This window comes from Nematolebias whitei, chromosome 10 (assembly GCF_014905685.2).
Source record: "Nematolebias whitei isolate Nwh7 chromosome 10, NemWhi1, whole genome shotgun sequence".
Lineage (NCBI taxonomy): Eukaryota > Metazoa > Chordata > Actinopteri > Cyprinodontiformes > Rivulidae > Nematolebias > Nematolebias whitei.
Window position 1 is genome coordinate 21,424,057 of NC_056507.1, and position 17,950 is coordinate 21,442,006.

Genomic DNA, 17,950 nt, shown 5'->3' on the forward strand with positions numbered 1-17,950 from the left:
TTTGTGTGTGTGTATATATATATATATATATATATATATATATATATATATATATATATATACATGTGTGTGTGTGTGTGTATATATATATATGTAAACATAAATAGTAAAATAAACCACTACTTGCTACTTGTACTACTATTCCTACTTTGCGGTTTTTCACTTATCACGGGGCTTCAGGGTATGGATCCCTCGCGATAAATGAAGGGACTACTGTAATAGCTAACCAGTTAGTAAAATATTTTGTGCTGGGTTGGAGAAACGTTACAAACCACCCACCAACTGGAACCACTTTCTTTTATCTGCTCAGTTTCTCATTTTATAGACTTAATAAGATCTCCATCAGTAACTTCTCTTATAGGCTCAAGATGCTATAAGCAGTCTGTTTGCACACACAGTTGTCATGTGTGAGTTCATCTGCTTTATATGAGGGATTTTGTTGTTGTTTGCATTCTTTTATTGACTGTTAAGCTCAGCATGTGTTTTCAATAGATTGGGAGAGTCACCACACATCCTGGAGCTCCCTTTCTCTCTCACATGCTCAAGCACACACACACACATGCATGCTGATGTCCTCAGATGACCCGTTCAATCAGCCTGATGGCAGCATTCCTCTGTGTCTCTGCTTTTAGGATCTTAACCAAGTTTTGAGTCAAGTAGGGTTTCGATTTTGCGGCCCAACACACATTTCCAATAACTATTCACATGAGTTCAAGAGTTGAATTTAAGAGATTTCAGATGTGCCATGAAGTGGACATGATTTGATAAATCAGCACTTTTTAGAGATAATACTTCTAATGCTTTTATGTTGTAGTTTTCCCAGAGTATGAGAACCAAAAAGCTGCTCAGTAGCCTCTGTTCCCTTGGCTGTGTCTGGAAGTTTTGTCCAATAAAATTCCCCCATTTTTCTTTTTTTTTGCATTGTAATACTTTGTTGGTTTTGGTCTGACACATAAAACGCTACAAACCTTTTTTTTGGGTCATACTTATGTTGCATGCTGATTTGTTTAAACACATGCTGTGAATGGCAGCATCCCTGTTCTCATATTTTCACTCTTTAATCTGATAAACTGAGGAAATGTCATAAAGACATCTAAAAGAAACTGGGCCAAGCAAACATAAAAGTAGCAAAGCATTTATTCTAGGAGATTGAACACTTGTATCGTTTTGGCACAAACTGCTTTTAGATAAAGTAATATGTCCTTATCAGGATTTTTGTAGCATATTTTAAGATAAGATATGATGGAATTTTATGGATCCCGCAGGAAATTGATAAGAAGAAAATATATCAACAGTTCCCAACGCATACAACAAATCAGACTAAATTCTTTTATATAAGCCATCTCAATCTGTGTCAATTATTTGGCAAATTGTTTTGCTCTTGTGAAATCTGGGTTAAGTTCAGATTCATAGCCTAAAAATACTGTTGTCACATTCCCAGACACTGTCTTAACATCTTTCCACAGACGCTTTTGAACTTGATGGCTCCTTCAGAGGTCTTGTAAGTTTTAAGGGTAATTCTTGGATTCTTCTATTTTTTGGTCTCTTATCTGCAGTGTTTATTCCAACGAGATTAAGTGTTGAAGTACGCATTAGCTAGCATTCCTGTGTCTGATCTTTGTAACTTATGTGGCTGATAGTTGACATTTGTCTGGCCCGCAGTCACAGAACTCAAGCATCATTCACAAAATGTCAAAGTGTTGTGTTTCAAGGAGAAGGTGACTCCAAATCTGGCTTTAAAAGCTCAAAGGGTTTAGCAATAATACCCATTTAATAATTACTTTTGCTGATTTAATCCCTTTCTCCCCATCAGGGATGGTTTCAGGTAATTGCTTGCTTCATCACTTATGCTGGTACCAAATCAATCCAGTCTTTTGTTAAAGGAATTGCACACGTTGTGCGTTTTTCCTCAAAAACCATTGTTATATTGTCAACAGGTAAACCACATTTTTTAACATTAGCTCAGTATTTTTGTTTTATGAATCTTTCATATGATGGAAAGTATTGACTTTTACTTACTTTAAGCTTTGCTACTCTTTATAGAGTTTATAGGCTCATATTCTCTAAATGTAATTTAATATCATGTTTAACATTTGCCAAGTTTGAACTGTAGTTGGTACGTCCTCTGTCAAAAGTGTATGATTTTCTCATTAATTAAATTTCTGACCTATCTGCTTCCACTCTCATTTGCCCCACCGTGGGCCCTTGAGCAAGGCTCATAACCCCCCTCATCTGCTCTCTGGGTGCCTCAGATGGCAGCCCTCTGCTCCACACACATGGTCTGCAGTAGCTTGGTGGTTGTGTCATGAAGGGCATGCGGTGCACTTGCCAAATGTTCATGCAAGTTTGCTCGCTTTGGCAACCCCTGAAGAAGGGAGCAGCCAAAAAAGCAATATCGTAGGTGTTTTTGTGCTAAAAATACTGTCTTTAAGATCTGTTGTCTGCATAAAGAAAGCAGTAATTCTAAGAGTAATTTTCTCATTATACAAAAAAATAATAAAAAATCATAAAACTCATGGGCCGCACAGTGGTGCAGTTAGTAGAGCTGCCGCAGTCCAGCATGAAGGTTCAAATCCTGGCGGGGGGCCTTTCTGGGTGGAGTTTGCATGTTCTCTCCGTACATGTGTGGGTTTTCTCTGGATATTCCAGTTTCCTCCCACAGACTAAAAACATGCATGTTGAGCTGAATGGTAATTCTGAATTGGCTCTAGGTGTGAGTGAGAGAGTGAATGGTTGTTTGTCACATTTGTCTCTATGTGTCCCTGTGATGGACTGGAGACCTGTCCAGGGTGTCCTCCACCTCTCGCACAATGATGGCTGGACATGGGCACCAGTAAGGCCAGTCATACTATACAGTATGTCTGTGCTAAAGTAAACCATGCCGTACAAAGAGTTACCTACTAGAGCTGTCATTTCTAACCCGTGCCCTAAGCCCGGCCCCACCCGACCCAAATTTGGGGTGGGCTGGGCCATGATAATGTGCTGGATGGGCGGGCCGGGTTGGTGTCGGGCTTTTGATTTGGTCAGGATCAGCCGTGATCCAATTATATGATAACATGGCCTGACATACATTCACCAGCTGCACGCGGCCATTTTGCCACGAGCTGACCGGCCTTGAAAGAGATAAAAAGTTCAGTTAAGCTTCAGATGAGACTGTACTGCCAGGAAGTGATCAATCGCCCAAATGGACGTTCATTCAGTTGCTGCAGTCAGCGGATGCGTGCGGCCGACGACCCAAACAGCTGAGGTCCTAAAGCAGACGTGTTAGAGCAAGGGCTGTGTGTGAATAAATCAGAATGCAGGCAGAAACAGGGTTTAAATGCTCTTTTAAGGCCATGAAAGGACAAACATCACCCTCGCTCTGATCTTCTGCACCTTTCAGCTGCGCGTCCCCGATGACCGGTGTCTCTCAAAGCAGACACGTGTCAGAGCTGTCCGCGTGTCTAATGCAGAAGAATGCAGGCAGAAACAGGGTTTAAATGCTCTTTTATGGCCATGAAAGGACAAACACCCCCTCAGCTCCGATCTTCTGCACCGTTTATTCAGCTGCTCATCCCTGACCATTAATGAATAATTTAAAAATGTTGGGTTTTTTTTCTGGGTTCGGACCTGTAGTTACTGTTAATTCGTTGGGTCGGGTGGGATTCGGAAATGATGACTGCGGGCTGAGGCCGGGTTGGATCAGATTTTTTGGGCCCGAATGCAACTCTTATTACCTACTATAGTTTTTAAAGTAAAAAGAAAAACAGGTAAGGGAATAAGTTTGGGGCATTGTAAACGGAGAACAATAAACTGAATTGAATTGTGTTAAAATATTGTAAGAGCTGCAGACTGACCTCAGTGTGCCCATCTGTTTGTCAAGACTGTGCAATGAGCAGAGCAGTATGTGGAACGCATCTCACTGTTCACTTTGTGTGCTTGTCTGACTGCTTATGTACACAATACATTTTTGTAGCAAAGCTAAACTTGTTTGGCACTGACTGACATGGAAACAGACCCCACAATCAAGCTCCGAACATAGTGACTGCCAGTTGAAAGTCAAATTTGGTCGAAAGTGATCCAAACTTCCCTGTCTGCTTATGAAAACCCTCTCATGCATGCAGAAAGAGAGAAGGCAGACCCATGAAACTATAAAATAACTAGTATTTTACTACACTCCCTGACATTCACAGCCTCTTATCTAGTGCCGTTCTCTCTGTGCTGTGATCTTACCCTGTGCTGATGCAGACCAAATGTAGGATTGGAAGATGAAAGGAGTGACTGATGAGGAGGAGGGAGAAATGGGAGGAAAATAATGGGGAGAGGAAAGCAAAAAAAAAAAGCGAAAGCGTCTGGAAGACACATTTTGTCTCTGATGACTAAAAACCATCAACAGCTGAACACCAAAACACTGCCACACAAAATAATGCTATTGGGTGTGATGTCAGACGAGGAGGATGATTCTGCCCTCTGCTGGTACCAAACATGGGAAGTACAGGGACCTCAAATGACCTCCGTTTTTATTTATTTTGTTTAGTCTCAACTGTTTCTTTGCATTATTATAGTGTCTAAATCTCATTTTAGGATGTTTAGCTAAATTTGTGAATAAGGAAAATAAAAAAAACTATAAACATAAAGTGGCATTTACAAAAATATCTTGTCACATAATCAGTGCATTGGAAATCTATTGGCAGAAGTTAGTTTGGGGCTTGTGGTATTTTGATTTCAGCAACTTATATTTATTTTCAGGAACAGTCAGAGGTTTTGTCAAAGACACTTCAACATTTTCATGGCTTTTTGTCTCACTTGTGTATGACTTGTGCAAAGCGTATTTTATCATTTTTATTGACAAGTACAAAATTAGGAATAATAATTTTACAGGTAACAAATGGAGCCTGTGGATATAGCTTGTTTTCGATTTCTCCCTGCAAATTAAGATTGCTAATATCCTCTGGTTTTTAAAATAAATAAATAAAATAGGACGAGTGAAGAAATGTCCACCTTTCTATCACAAATCTAGCAATATCTTCTCCTTGAAGCAGCTACAGTATATCAGTCATATCAAGTGCAATTTATACACTCTTCCAGGTTTTGTTTTGTTTTAATTTTTGTGCTCTGAAATAAAAACTTTAATAAATACATATTTTACCCAGCTAGCAAGCAAACTTGCCATTCTGTCTTGAATTTATTTATTTATTTTTAAATTGCAACAGCAGATACTTGATGCTAAAACATTGCTGGCATTCTGTTCTAGAATTGCGCCGCTCAAGGTGGCTGCATGTTGGAGCAGCTCTGTTACTTTCATTCTGAGATTTTGCTTTTGGAAACTGTGATTCCTCTTTTTCTGGATGTGGGTCGTGTTTTTTGGATGGTGGTTTTCTCTGGTGTCAGATGCTGTGCAGCTGGAAGGATTTTTATTGAAACTTTTTTTAGTTTTGGACATTTGTTATGGGCAGCACGGTGGCGCAACTGGTAGAGCTGCTGCCTCTCAGCGAGCAGGTCCCTGGTTCAAACCCCGGTCCAGGGGCCTTTCTGGGTGGAGTTTGCATGTTCTCTCCGTGCATGCGTGGGTTTTCTCCGGGTGCTCCGGTCTCCTCCCACAGACCAAAGACATGCATGTTAGGCTGATTGTTAACTCTAAATTGTCCCTATGTGTGAGTGAGAGAGTGAATGGTTGTTTGTCTCGTTTGTCTCTATGTGTCCCTGTGATGGACTTGTGACCCGTCCAGGGTGTACCCCGCCCCTTGCACAGTGATTGCTGGACATGGGCACCGGCGACCCCCGTGACCCAAAATGGAATAAACGGGTAAAGATAATGGATGGATGGATGGATGGATGGATGGACGGACATTTGTTATGATGTGTAACCATGGCAACAAGGCAGTTTTCTACAACCAACAGCAGCTGATTAACATCTCAAAAGCTCAAATAATATCTCAACTACAGCCCCAAATCTCAAATGAGTTGAAAAGGATGTTCTGTGGACGCATTCTCATCTACCTGCCAGTTGTGCTCAAGTGTCTGATCACTGAGATCCTGGAACTAGCAGGAAACACGGCTCATGACAGTGGAAGGACAGGATCGCCCCTCGGTACCTACAGTTAGCTGTCCGCAGTGACGAGGAGCTCAGCAGACTGCTGGGAGGAGTGGCCATCACTCTGGGAGGAGTTCTGCCCGGCATTCGGGTGGTCCTACAGCCCGGGGGAACCGAGAGGCCAGCCAAGTCTGGGTGGACGGATCAGACGGCATCTGCAGCCAGTTTATTAGGATCCACTGTGGGATGGACCTTTACAAGAGATCCTTCCTGTCTACAACCATCAGTATCTTTAACATCTCTTAATGAAATGAGGATAACGAGCTACTACAACAAATCTTTTCCCTCTGGGATTAATAAAGTATATTTGAATTGAATTGAAAACTTAAAAAAGAGAGAAAAAAAACAATTTAATTAATATTTTTATTCTTAAAAATGAAAAGTAACATAATAGATCTAAAAAATGTATAGAAGGGCTTTATAGATGAATCCACTGTTGCTTATGCCAGTTGTTTTGGGGGACTCCCACATCAGATATTGTTTTTTGCCGTGACCATCTGATAAATTTGACACAGCTCTAAAGATTTATCAGTTTCACTGACCCTGTCATCAGCTTTGTTTATTGATGATGGACTTGAGTATCAGCCATCGGGAGTTTTAGATGTGTACTATTGTTTTTTTTTTTTTTTGTAGAGTGAACACAGCCTCACAACTTCATTTCCTTCCCATAGTTGACTCTCTGCCATCTTTTTCTTGTCAGCACATGTTTCTGTGCATCTGTTGGATCATCCCAATTGATATTCTTCATGGTCAGTATGGGAACTGGGTCACAGAACAGAGTCCAGCTCAGCACCGGTCCCTGTAACCTCACTGCCTGGACCTGCAAACACAGAGTTGGGAAGAACATGATCTTTGCTGTGTTAAAATGATGATGAAAGAGAGCTTTAAAAAGGCCTGTAGAAGTGAGAAAGGAATTACAAGAGACCTGAAGAGATAGCACACTGATTATTTTGCTTCTTGTTAACTTTTTCAAACATGTTCTAACTCAACTGATGTTCTTATTTGAGTTTGTGTGACTTTAGCCAGAAATGATGGTCGCATTGAGACAGATTTGGGATGACGTTAAACGGCATTTTGTTCTTATTTGTCTATTCTTAATATCGAGCAGATGAGGACCGCTTAGGCTTAACCTCACAGAACCATGGTGTGATATGTGTTGGGAGTCACACTGGCCTGTGGCCCGAGCTGCTCACATGGCCTCTCTTTCTTTCTGCTTAAGAATGCTGTTTCTTGTGTGGAAGCGGTTGTTGTGATGCTTGTGATTCACAGTCTTTGGGGAGGATAAAAATGAGATGAGAAGATACAAACAGGATGTTTTATGACTAATCTTTAGTACAAGTGAGACGTACGTAAACATTCTGGGATTTAGAGTTCTTGTGGTGGATTGTGTTTCAAAGGGGTAGTGGTCTGTTTTGTGTCCTGTGTTATGGTCTGGAGATAAAGGATCAAAGATTGGAGAATCCTGTCGGTTCTGAACCTGAATGTGGGTGAACATTTTTTTGAGTCAGCATTTTGGAATAATGCAGAGGAGGGTGCCCCCGCTCGTGTTTCCCTTTGTCTATAGAGGCTTAGTCAAGAATGCTGACTTTGTTAATAAGAACAGATGTTTTACATGTATTTTAGTGCGAGTCAACAATCACGCAGGTTTCATGTGATCGTGCTGTACAAGCAGGGATTTCCCAGCTCTCCATTGGTTTCAGTGCAGTTAGTCAGCATTGACTCTGGTTTGGATATTGCCTGGTTCAGATAGAATTAAAGGCATTTAAACATCCTAATCAAAGAATTTAACAAATATTTGAATTTAAAAAAAAGAATGTGGAAAAAATGCTTTCACATTTTTCTACTGAAGACTTTGTCCCACTGATCTGTGTAATAGATTTTAAAGTGCAAATGCAAAATTCACCACATCCATTTTTGTATTTTGAATTTTAAATAAGTCATTACTTTAGAGAGCGCAATACAAATGGAGATGGGAGTAAGCCCAATTTTGCTTTTACTGAAGCTTAAAGGTTTGCAGTAAAAGTCAGTGTACCTGATAAATGGGGTGTGTTAAGTTTTTACAACTCCAGTAGGCTGTCTGATGATTAAGGTGAAAGATGCTGTTCACAACAAATCTGCAATCTGAGCTAGAATGGTTGACTTATTGACATATTTTTGTCAAAGATGAAGAGTATGTTTAACTTTAAAAACAGCTGTTTAAAAGTTTGAATGTAGGTCACTCATAGATCCTTTGAAAATAGTTTGTCCTCACATCCCCTCTTCAATACATTTCTCTTGTTTATGCATTTTTAAACAGGAGTGCAAGAACAAAAAAACAATTAATCAATTCAGTTGTGTCAGAAAAGTGACGTTTTATTTAAGAAATGTCTTGGCCTCAATCAATGTGTGTTTGCAGTTTCTGGCTCGGGTGTTTTGTGTTGTGATATTCTGTTAGTTGAGTTTTACAACCTGTGTATATCATCTTTTTCTGGCCCCCCCTAAATCAAGCAGGATAATTGGAAACATGATAAAGTCAACATCCTAAATCATAAAATTTACTGACATTGTAAAAATGCCTTTGTCAGTAAAGCGCGTCAAGTTTTATGTGTGCTAGCTAGAGGACTGAGAAAGTTCTCTATGTGACTTTCTTTTTGTTGTTAACGTCTTGATTTTTAATTTTGGCTTGTATTTTTGTCATCAGTCCCTTTTTGATTTGCTGGTCTGGATCAGGAATCGTCAAAGTGGGTTTGTTTGAAAACCTTTGTGAGCCCTGCCTCTTTGTGACTCCCAGTTTTCTGGTGGGAGTTGTAAAGCAACAGAGGATGCAAGGGAGGGTTTGATTGGTTGCAGGTGTTGAGCTGTTGTGTAAAATCAGTGTCATGGATGGGATGGGGATGGAAAGTTCTCAGTTCACAAGTTCACATGTTACAAGCATGTATTTAAAAGACTAAATAGATACTTTAGTGTACTGAACATTTAATATGTGTCTGCACAAGTAAATTCAATTTAGTTTATTTATATAGCACCGAGTCACAACAGAAGTTTTCTCAGGGCACAGAACAGAAACATTCACATACGTTATAAAAGCCAATTAGTAAAAGTTATTAATCTAAGGAAGCAGCAGATTGTGTTGATCTTCACTTCGTCGCAGTCTCCCATCCTGAGCAAGCACAAAGATAGCAGTGGAAAGGAAAAACTCCCCTTTAACAGGAAGAATCCTCCAGGTTTAGGATTAGCAGCCTTCTGTTTCGACTAGCTGGGGTTAGAGAGGACAGGAAGGAGAAACAAACAAACACAGAATGACAGGTCCAGGTGTACTGTATATTGGAGGAGAGACATAATACACATGCTATGGATATAAATAATTATAAATATTAACAGGTAGAGTAGAGCAAGTAAAGACAGCAGCAGAGTGATGAAATGTGGTCAATTTGTCCTCCAGCAGTTTAAGTCTATAGCAGCATAACTAAGGGATAGCTCAGGAAACCCAAGCCAACTCTGACTAAAACTGACTACCTCCAGTTTTAGCTTCTCTCCATTTTATCCCTGTCAAATTCAGAATATAATTCAAAATCTTACTTCTAACATACAAAGCTCTCAACAACCTAGCTGCGTCTTATATTACAGATCTTTTTGTTCCATATTTTCCTAACAGAGCACTTCACTCTCAGACTGCAGGTTTACTTCTGGTTCCTAGAGTTTCCAAAAGTAGAATGAGAGGCAGAGCTTTCAGTTATCAGGCTCCTCTCTTGTGGAACCAACTTCTAGTTTGTGTCTATGAGGCTGACACACTTTCCATTTTTAAAATTAGGCTTAAGTCCAACAAAGTTCAGTCAGGTCTTCTGGATGTTTCTTTCCTTTTATTTATTTATTTTTTGTTGCGACGTTTCGTCCTTCATCCAAAAGACTTCATCAGTCTGAGGAGCCACAAATAAACTGTGTCCCACAAGCAGCACTCTCCCATAGGGGACCAACCAGTTTGCTGGTGATAAGATGGTTTCTTGGGCCCACCCCATAAACCATCGCCCTCGCCCCCGTTGACTCCTCTTAGGCAGCCATAGCCAAAGTGATTGAAAACATCAAAGTTCATGCTCAATAATCCAGGTAAAAAAAAAAATAACAAAGTTCAGTCAGGCCATCTGGACATTTTTTTTTTCTGAGACTTTTCATCCTCAACAAATCATGTTGAGGACTGATAGGACTGATGAAGTCCTTCGGATGAAGGACGAAACGTATCAACAACAACAACAACGACAACAACCAAAAAACCCCGCCCAGATTAGGCTTAAGTCTTCCCTTTTTGATAAATCCTATAGTTAGTGTCAGCTTGGTTTTCCTGAGCTATCCCTTAGTTATGCTGCTATAGACTTGGACTGCTGGAGGACAAACTAACCACATTTACTCACTCTGTTGCTGTCTTTACTTGCTCTATTCTACCTGTTTGTATTTGTCATTATTTCTATCCTAAACGTGATTTTTGTCTTTCCTCCAATAGAAAGTACACCTGACCCCGTCAATCTGTGTTTGTTTCTCCTTCCTGTTCTCTCAAACCCCAGCTGGTCAAAGCAGATGGCTATAATATATATATATAATGTATATGGATGTTTTCGTTCAGTGCCCTGAGACAACTTTATAGTGACTTGGCACTATATAAATAAACTGAATTGAATTAAATGGTAAATGGACTGTACTTATAGTGCCTTTATATTTTATCAAGATACTCAAAACACTGCCCTCATTTACCCATTCATACAGCTATGTCTTCACAAAGACACTTCACTAATCATTGCTTTAGATCACATTCATACATACAGTAGATGAGACACACATTGGAGGCAATGAGGGGTTCAGTGTCTTGCCCAGGGACACTTCAGCATATGATTCCTGGTGGAGTCCCCAACTCTCCCATTGGAGGACGACTGCTCTAACCACTCAGCCACAGATGCCTCCAATTAATAAAGTCCTCCTGTTTTAGCCAGGTTTCTGTCAGACAGAATAAATCAATATGATGATCAGTTCATTAACTAACAGGAATAAATTGTAGAGGAAAGAGATCTGATGTTCAATAATCCACATTTAACGATTTTATGTTTTTTTTTGTTCTGGTAAAGTAACTGTGTTCCATTTAATACGATTCTTATTATTTATTTTTCTAGAACTGATTTTTGGTTTATTTAATTTGGACCGTTGGTGCGCTGGCACTGTTTCAGTGGGGGTTTGAATGGGTAACTGAGGAGAAACAGCAGAGAGTTGTGTAAGACTACAACTCTGCTTCTTGGACTGGACACTGGGCTGTCAATTATTTGGCTGACCATATTGGCCAAATTTCTAGAAAGAAGAGCGATTCCACCTAAAAAGCGATGGATGCCATTTCTCTGCATCACACCAGGTTTACCCAAAAAGCACTCCAGTTATCTACGTAGCCCACATTGTTTTCAGGACACCACCTGGACGACACCCAGCAGTTGAACAATGTCATATTGAAGACAAACTGACAATATATATATGCAGTATATATATATATATATATAAATTAATTTTTTAAATACCATTTTCTTTCATTTATTCTTCTCAATTTATATGCTTTTTTTTAATGATTCTCTACTATTATCATCATTCTTTGTTAAAAATAGGTCACTCTTTTAAATAAGTCCCCAAGGCTCAATGAGACTAACCTGTATAAATAAAGGTTGAATGAATACGTCTACATATGTCATCGCTGGTCAGGTTGGGGAAAGGACCAGAGAAAACTATGGAGTCCGACATAGTTTTTGCAAAGTTACACATCGAAGCAACATTAATTTTAGTGACATAGCAGAGTTCCTTTACTGCCGACATTAGCCTTGACCATAGCCAGCAGTTTCAGATAAGATTCAGTGTCGCCCACTCTGGCCCCTGGAATTTAACTTGCTGCAGTCCCTAAAGCCACATTTTGGACTATGGAGCTGCCAAAACTAGGGTCTGCTTCTCAGCGGGTGTGTCCACTGAGTGAGGAAAATTGATTGGAAATATGAACGTGTCGGTGATGAACTGGGGGCTTAGCCTTAGCACTATGCTTACTCTGAACTGTCACCCAGTCAGCCTGGGGTGCTGTCTGCTCTGGGTCTGCTGGAGGACCGTTAACAGGAGCAAGTCTCAGTGGCTCCGTGCTGCTTACGGGGACCTGGCTAGCTAATGGTAAATAATTCCCACAGTCCAAAGTACTTTCTTGCTGAAGGAACAAAAAAACTATTTTTGTCTGCAATTAAATTTAAAGTTATGTAATTTTGATCATTTTTCATTCTGTTATTCAGTGTAACTGTAGTCAGAAAAGTCCCCAGTTTCAGAAGCAAAACAAAAGCCAGAAGTAACTATGCAATTTAATGAGTGCAGTGAGGCATATTTAAGCTAATCTTTTCATTTTCCCAGCTCACACAAATCAATCTCTTAGTGTAAATGTGCATCTTCACAGCCAAGTTTCAGACTGGTCTTCATCTCCCCCACCCCTGCACTCAGACCTCAGATACCCACTTGAAGCTAATGTTTCTGTTTTGACATGTCTATCTATGGCTGGCAAGAGCAGAAGTTTGTGGCTGTTAAGCGGGGAGAAGGCTGTAGGCACCCCAAAGTCCCAAAGCTTTTTTTTCTTCCTCAGTTTTCTTTTTTTCCAAAACTAAAAAAAGAGATCGTGTTCCCTTATAAATATAGGAGCCACACTTTTGTGCACATTTCTTTTGTGTGCATGAATTTTGTTTTATGCAATAAAACTGACTACCACATCAACTTCACTTGTGTCAAACAATATCAGCAACTCCAGAGATTCAGAAATGCTCACTAGTGAGGAACTAGTGTACATCACAAACTACATTAATGTAGTTTATACCAACTGAGACATTATTTGCTTGGAAAATTAGGTTACCTTGCACCTCTTCATACATTAGAGACTGGTTATTAGCAGCTGTGACTCAATAAAATGGAGGAAAACTTTTTTTCCTGAACAACCTTTTGAAGACCCTCATTGTTCAAGTTTGTTATTTCCATAAAATCTGAAAAGAGAAATGTGCATTTTTAACCTCACCGACAACCAGAGGTTGTGGCAAAATCAAAACAGTTTCTTGTTTGGTGTTATATATTTTTCTTCAGGTATTGAAATACCAGTACAAGTGTTTATTGTATTGGTGTCTTTGGCCTACCCAACGGAGAGAGTTTAAAAAAATCTTCCAGACTTACACGACCATGAATGGTCCATCCTAAAAGGGTGGTTGAAGCACAGAAAAAATGTAAAACTAGCAATCACTAAAACAAATTCATGAAAGTTTTTGGCTTGAAGGGACACAAGGGAAGGAGGAAAAGGAAGGAAAGAGGGATCAAGGAATGAAGTACACAGTTTCCTATGTCAAAAGATGTTAATGCTCTTAAAAGACCTTTCAAGCATTTGTTACCTCTTTGTATTATGCTTGTTTCCTCAACAATCACTTTATTGTTGTTCAAATGTAATCTACAAGCAGACTCTTTTTGTTTTTACCTCATTAAACCGTTTCTTGATAGAAGCTTGTAATTATTTTTTGTTTTCACATCATTGCCAACAAGCCTAATGATGATTATATCTTATTAGTGGAATGAGAGGTAATTATCATCAGTTCTTACAGAATCACCTAATTGTGCTCAATAGTCTATTATATGAACGTTCACTCTTATTATAGTCATAGTAATCAAAAACAGCAAACCAACGAGTTTTTCTAATAGTCCAACTTCGGCACAAAACTGGAAGCTATATTTCACAAAGGTGGTTTCAGCCTGCTTCTTATTAGTTTCATCTGACTCCTGTCTTAATGCCAAGTTTGACAGCTTCACACCCAAGGAGTAGAGGCAAGTTGGTCTGTCAAAGAAAGTCATGGGACAGGATGTGGAGCCGAGAAGTTCCTGTGTAATCGCAGCGTAGATCTCACACATCGTTCCAACTCCATAAATGCTTTAGTGAACCTCAGTGTTCTGCTCTTCACAGCTGAGAATGCAAACTGCTCTCAAAAGGAGGGCGAGAAGCTAATTGAGTGAGACAAGTGTTTACAATCTTGAACGTCAACCTTAGCGTCCTCTCAATTCCAGTAACCGTACACTGAGATACACTAGTTGGACTCTACAGAAACACCATCGTACTGGAGTTGGCCCTCCTACAGATGGTTTGCAGACAGATGAGGATTTGGCAGCGCTTGTGTTTGTTGCCTAATAGAAAGCTGGGACAGAGTGGGGATAATCGTGCATCTCTATGCATGTCTGCCATGAAGAAACATTTAAGCAGCTGGTTTTGCATCGTCTCTGTATTTTCACTGACCTATTATTTTATTGAACATCCTTTACGTGGTTTGAAGTCTTTATGGGTTGATATCTGCAGTTGCATTATGGGAATGCACTGTTGCATCTAAATGTTGAGATACAGACAATCATTATTAATCTCTGTTGATAAATTATACATATTTGGGAAGTCAAAAACTGTTGAAATGGATAGGCAAATCCAGTCTGTCTCTGTGCAGCTGTTTCTGCGTTAATGCAAAACTAAGCAGCTGTTGGCAGACACAACTCTTGGAAGGAAAGCAAATAAAAGTATTTCTCAACATGCTGAAGTGTTCCTTAACTGTCAGATTTCTGTTTACACCAGCCCACCAGGGCAGTGTTCCTAATGGTTGGGTTTTATGGGTCACCAAACTTTGGGATTCATCTGAAACAGTTGTAATAGTTCTCAGCTTTATCAAGAGGCCGACCCAGTCTGCCCCCAATCTAATCTGATCAGTAAGTGTCCCCGTTGTGTGATCTGATGAGTCACAGACATTTTTTCACTAATAGCTTCCATCAGACTGAGCGGGGCTGGCACTTTATGGTGATGAGGCAGCAGAATTTGTGGTGATGCTGGAAAAGTGCCACCCTGGTGGATTCAGACTGAACCTTTGAGGCCCATCATCACCTCAGAACTTCAAAGCAACATTTGGACCAAGGGATTGTGAGACAGTGTGGGACCCTGGGATTAGGGCAACAAACATCATCTGCAATTGAGGTCTGTGAGGTTTGGGTTTTCTTTAGTGGCTTTGCATAGTCACCCCTTCAATTTTTATCATCTGGTGTGCATGTCCAAGTCTGTACCAAGCACAGCTGGAACAAGACTACAGAGGCAGCAACTTCACAAAACAAAATACATATGGAACCTGCAAGACTTAAGACTTGTGTTTTTTGTTTAAGGCCACAAAAGAATATAAATCAGATCATGATGTTGGCGCTTGTAGGAATGCTCTGCTTCAAAACACTTAACCCACCTCAGTGAAACTTATTGTTGTGAAGCTTTGGGCCACACTGAAGGGCTGAAGTTCTGTCTCTGACCTCCTTCTAATTAAAACGAACATGCACAGGGATGAGTGAATATTTCCCTCGATCTGTCTTTCTGTGTGTTTGCGTTGACAGGATAATTACATGCTAATTTGTGTGTCTGTTGTCACAAAGGAGTTATGAGTTTTAAATTAACAGCAGTGCTTTGCTAATCTCGGAGCATCTCTACATCTATGTTTGAGACCATCTTTAAGAATAGCTTTAAAAATAATATGGGAATACCCAACAACAATCCTGCTGCGTGCCACTTCTCTGTAATTAGTGCATCAAAACCACAGGACTTCAGTGCTGTTTGCCTGGCATTCAACAATGTAAGAGATGAAGGTCATCCAGCAGTCTAACCGTACTCAGCTAGTTGATTTGTTTTTCTTTTTTTAAAGAACAAAAAATATAGTTTTGCTCAAACAAACCCAAAATAAACCCAAATGACGAATTGTGTAAAAAAAAAAAAAAAAAAAAGATACATTTTATTGAATGGATCATAAAATTCCTGTTGCTTCATGCAAGAAACATTGGTTGTTGTATTGTTCTGACAAATTTACTGTACGTAATGTTACATCATTTATTTGGATAATATTTTGTCAATGTCTAGTTTGAATAATGTTACAGTTGGAGCACTGTAATGTCTTCGCCAGTACATCCCAAAGACTCTCAGTGGGGTTAATATTTGGACATCATGATGGCCTATCCATGTGTAAAAATTATGTATTTCATCCACTCTTTTCCAATTTCAGTCCAGTAAGTCCTGGCATTGTCATCTAATGCGAATTGGTCCCGTAAACATCTGACATGGTTCCAAAAAAGTTCAGTCTGGTCCTCTGGACATTAAAAAAACAAAAAACAAAACAAAGCAAAAAAATATCGAAACATTTTGTGTCTCATCCGAGAGACTTCCTCAGTCTGAGGTGCTGTTTTCAGCTCAGTCTCTTAAATAGCACCTTCTCAGAGTGGATCAACCAGTTTGCTGCTGACAACCAAAACCAGCTGATCACAACATCATCAGGGCAGGACTCTGCGGTCTACACTCATCTCCAGGCCAGCGGTCACTCTTTCAGGGATGAAGATGTTCACATCCTGGACAGAGAGGAACGATGGTTTGAGAGAGGAGTAAAGGAGGCCATCTTTGTGAAAAGAAATCCTCCATCATTAAACAGGGGTGGAGGCCTCCGGGTTCAACTGTCCCCCTCTTACAATGCTGTGATTGCTAGTATCACTCAGCCCTCTGTGAGTAGTAAACAGCCATCAGTGTGCTAATGATCCATTGTTAGGCTGATGGTCCTTCTTGAGCATGTGATCAGCTGGTTTTGGTTGTCAGCAGCAAACTGGTTGATCCACTCTGAGAAGGTGCTATTTAAGAGACTGAGCTGAAAACAGCACCTCAGACTGAGGAAGTCTCTTGGATGAGAGACGAAACGTTTCTACATTTTTTTGTTGATTTGCTTTGTTTTGCTTTTTTGAATGTCCAGAGGACCAGATTGAACTTTTTTGGATTTTTCTACCTGGATTATTGAGCATGCTTCAGGATATCTGACATGGTTGTTTAAGAATGAAAAGTTGCTTACTGCATCGGATGGGGTGAATCACTGCAGTACTTTTTTTTGTGAAAGGCATTTACCTTTTTGATTTTTATTGGAAACCAAATGGTAACTTATTTTGTTATTCTTCAGACACTCCTGATGCACTTCCATATTGGGAGGTTCTTCACATTTTCAACCATTGGAACAAATTAAATGTTTCTACATTTCTGCATTTGTATGCCCCAAAGAGAGGGAATGATGGAGTAATACGTGTACATATGGTGAAAATCTGGTTTGCCAGTTGTATAGTAACGAGAAAAGTAGTTTGAGTAATGGCATTCTGAGAATATGGCACCATTTATGTGTCTTTGTGTTGCCCAATGAATGAATTATGAGTACCAGTGAATATCTTTGCACATTTAGTCCTCAAAAAAGGAAACAAATAAAAGCAGATTGTTTTCCTTCATTTGCTCATATTTGTACTTTTAATCCTCTTTGACTGTTTTGTCTTTGGTGCCACCTTATCATGATGCATGCATAGTTCTTATGGATAAGTCTCAAAGTCCCAAAATTCTCATTTACAAACAGACCATCCTGGAAGACCGTCCCAAACTAGCGAAATGACAAAATCTTCTTCAAGAGTTTCGCATTTTAACTGATGTAAACTCCCTATTTAACTCACCGAGGGTAATGCAGAAAACAAAGCAAATTTATTAGTCATATTTGACAGGCAGTTTTCTTTTTCACTGTTCTAGGTTCTACGTGGAGCTCAGCTGATAGCTGTTGCCTCAGCAGACGGAGCAACCACGGCAGTGGAGAGCTCTTCCCTCCCACCTGACATCCAAGTACAGTACGTTCAACTAGCTCCAGTTGCAGATCACGCAACAGCTGTTCAGGTAAACCAACACATTAAACCGCACCACAGGGTTTAGACCAGGGCTACAGTAGCCCCTTGTTTATTGCGGGGGTTTGGTTCCGTAACCCCCCCACCCGCAGTAAATGAAATTCCGCAAAGTAGCAACATTAT

The 17,950-nt window shown here is 39.9% G+C and overlaps 1 protein-coding gene across 1 annotated transcript in view; it reads left to right on the top strand.

Annotated features, from left to right (window-relative positions):
- Positions 1-17,950, top strand: part of LOC119416024 (BTG3 associated nuclear protein) — a gene marked incomplete in the record, with an annotated part of 39,404 nt that overhangs the window by 13,296 nt on the left and 8,158 nt on the right. Inside the window, 1 exon segment of the mRNA XM_037683193.1 lies at positions 17,677-17,819. Coding sequence (XP_037539121.1) covers positions 17,677-17,819 — 143 coding nt within the window.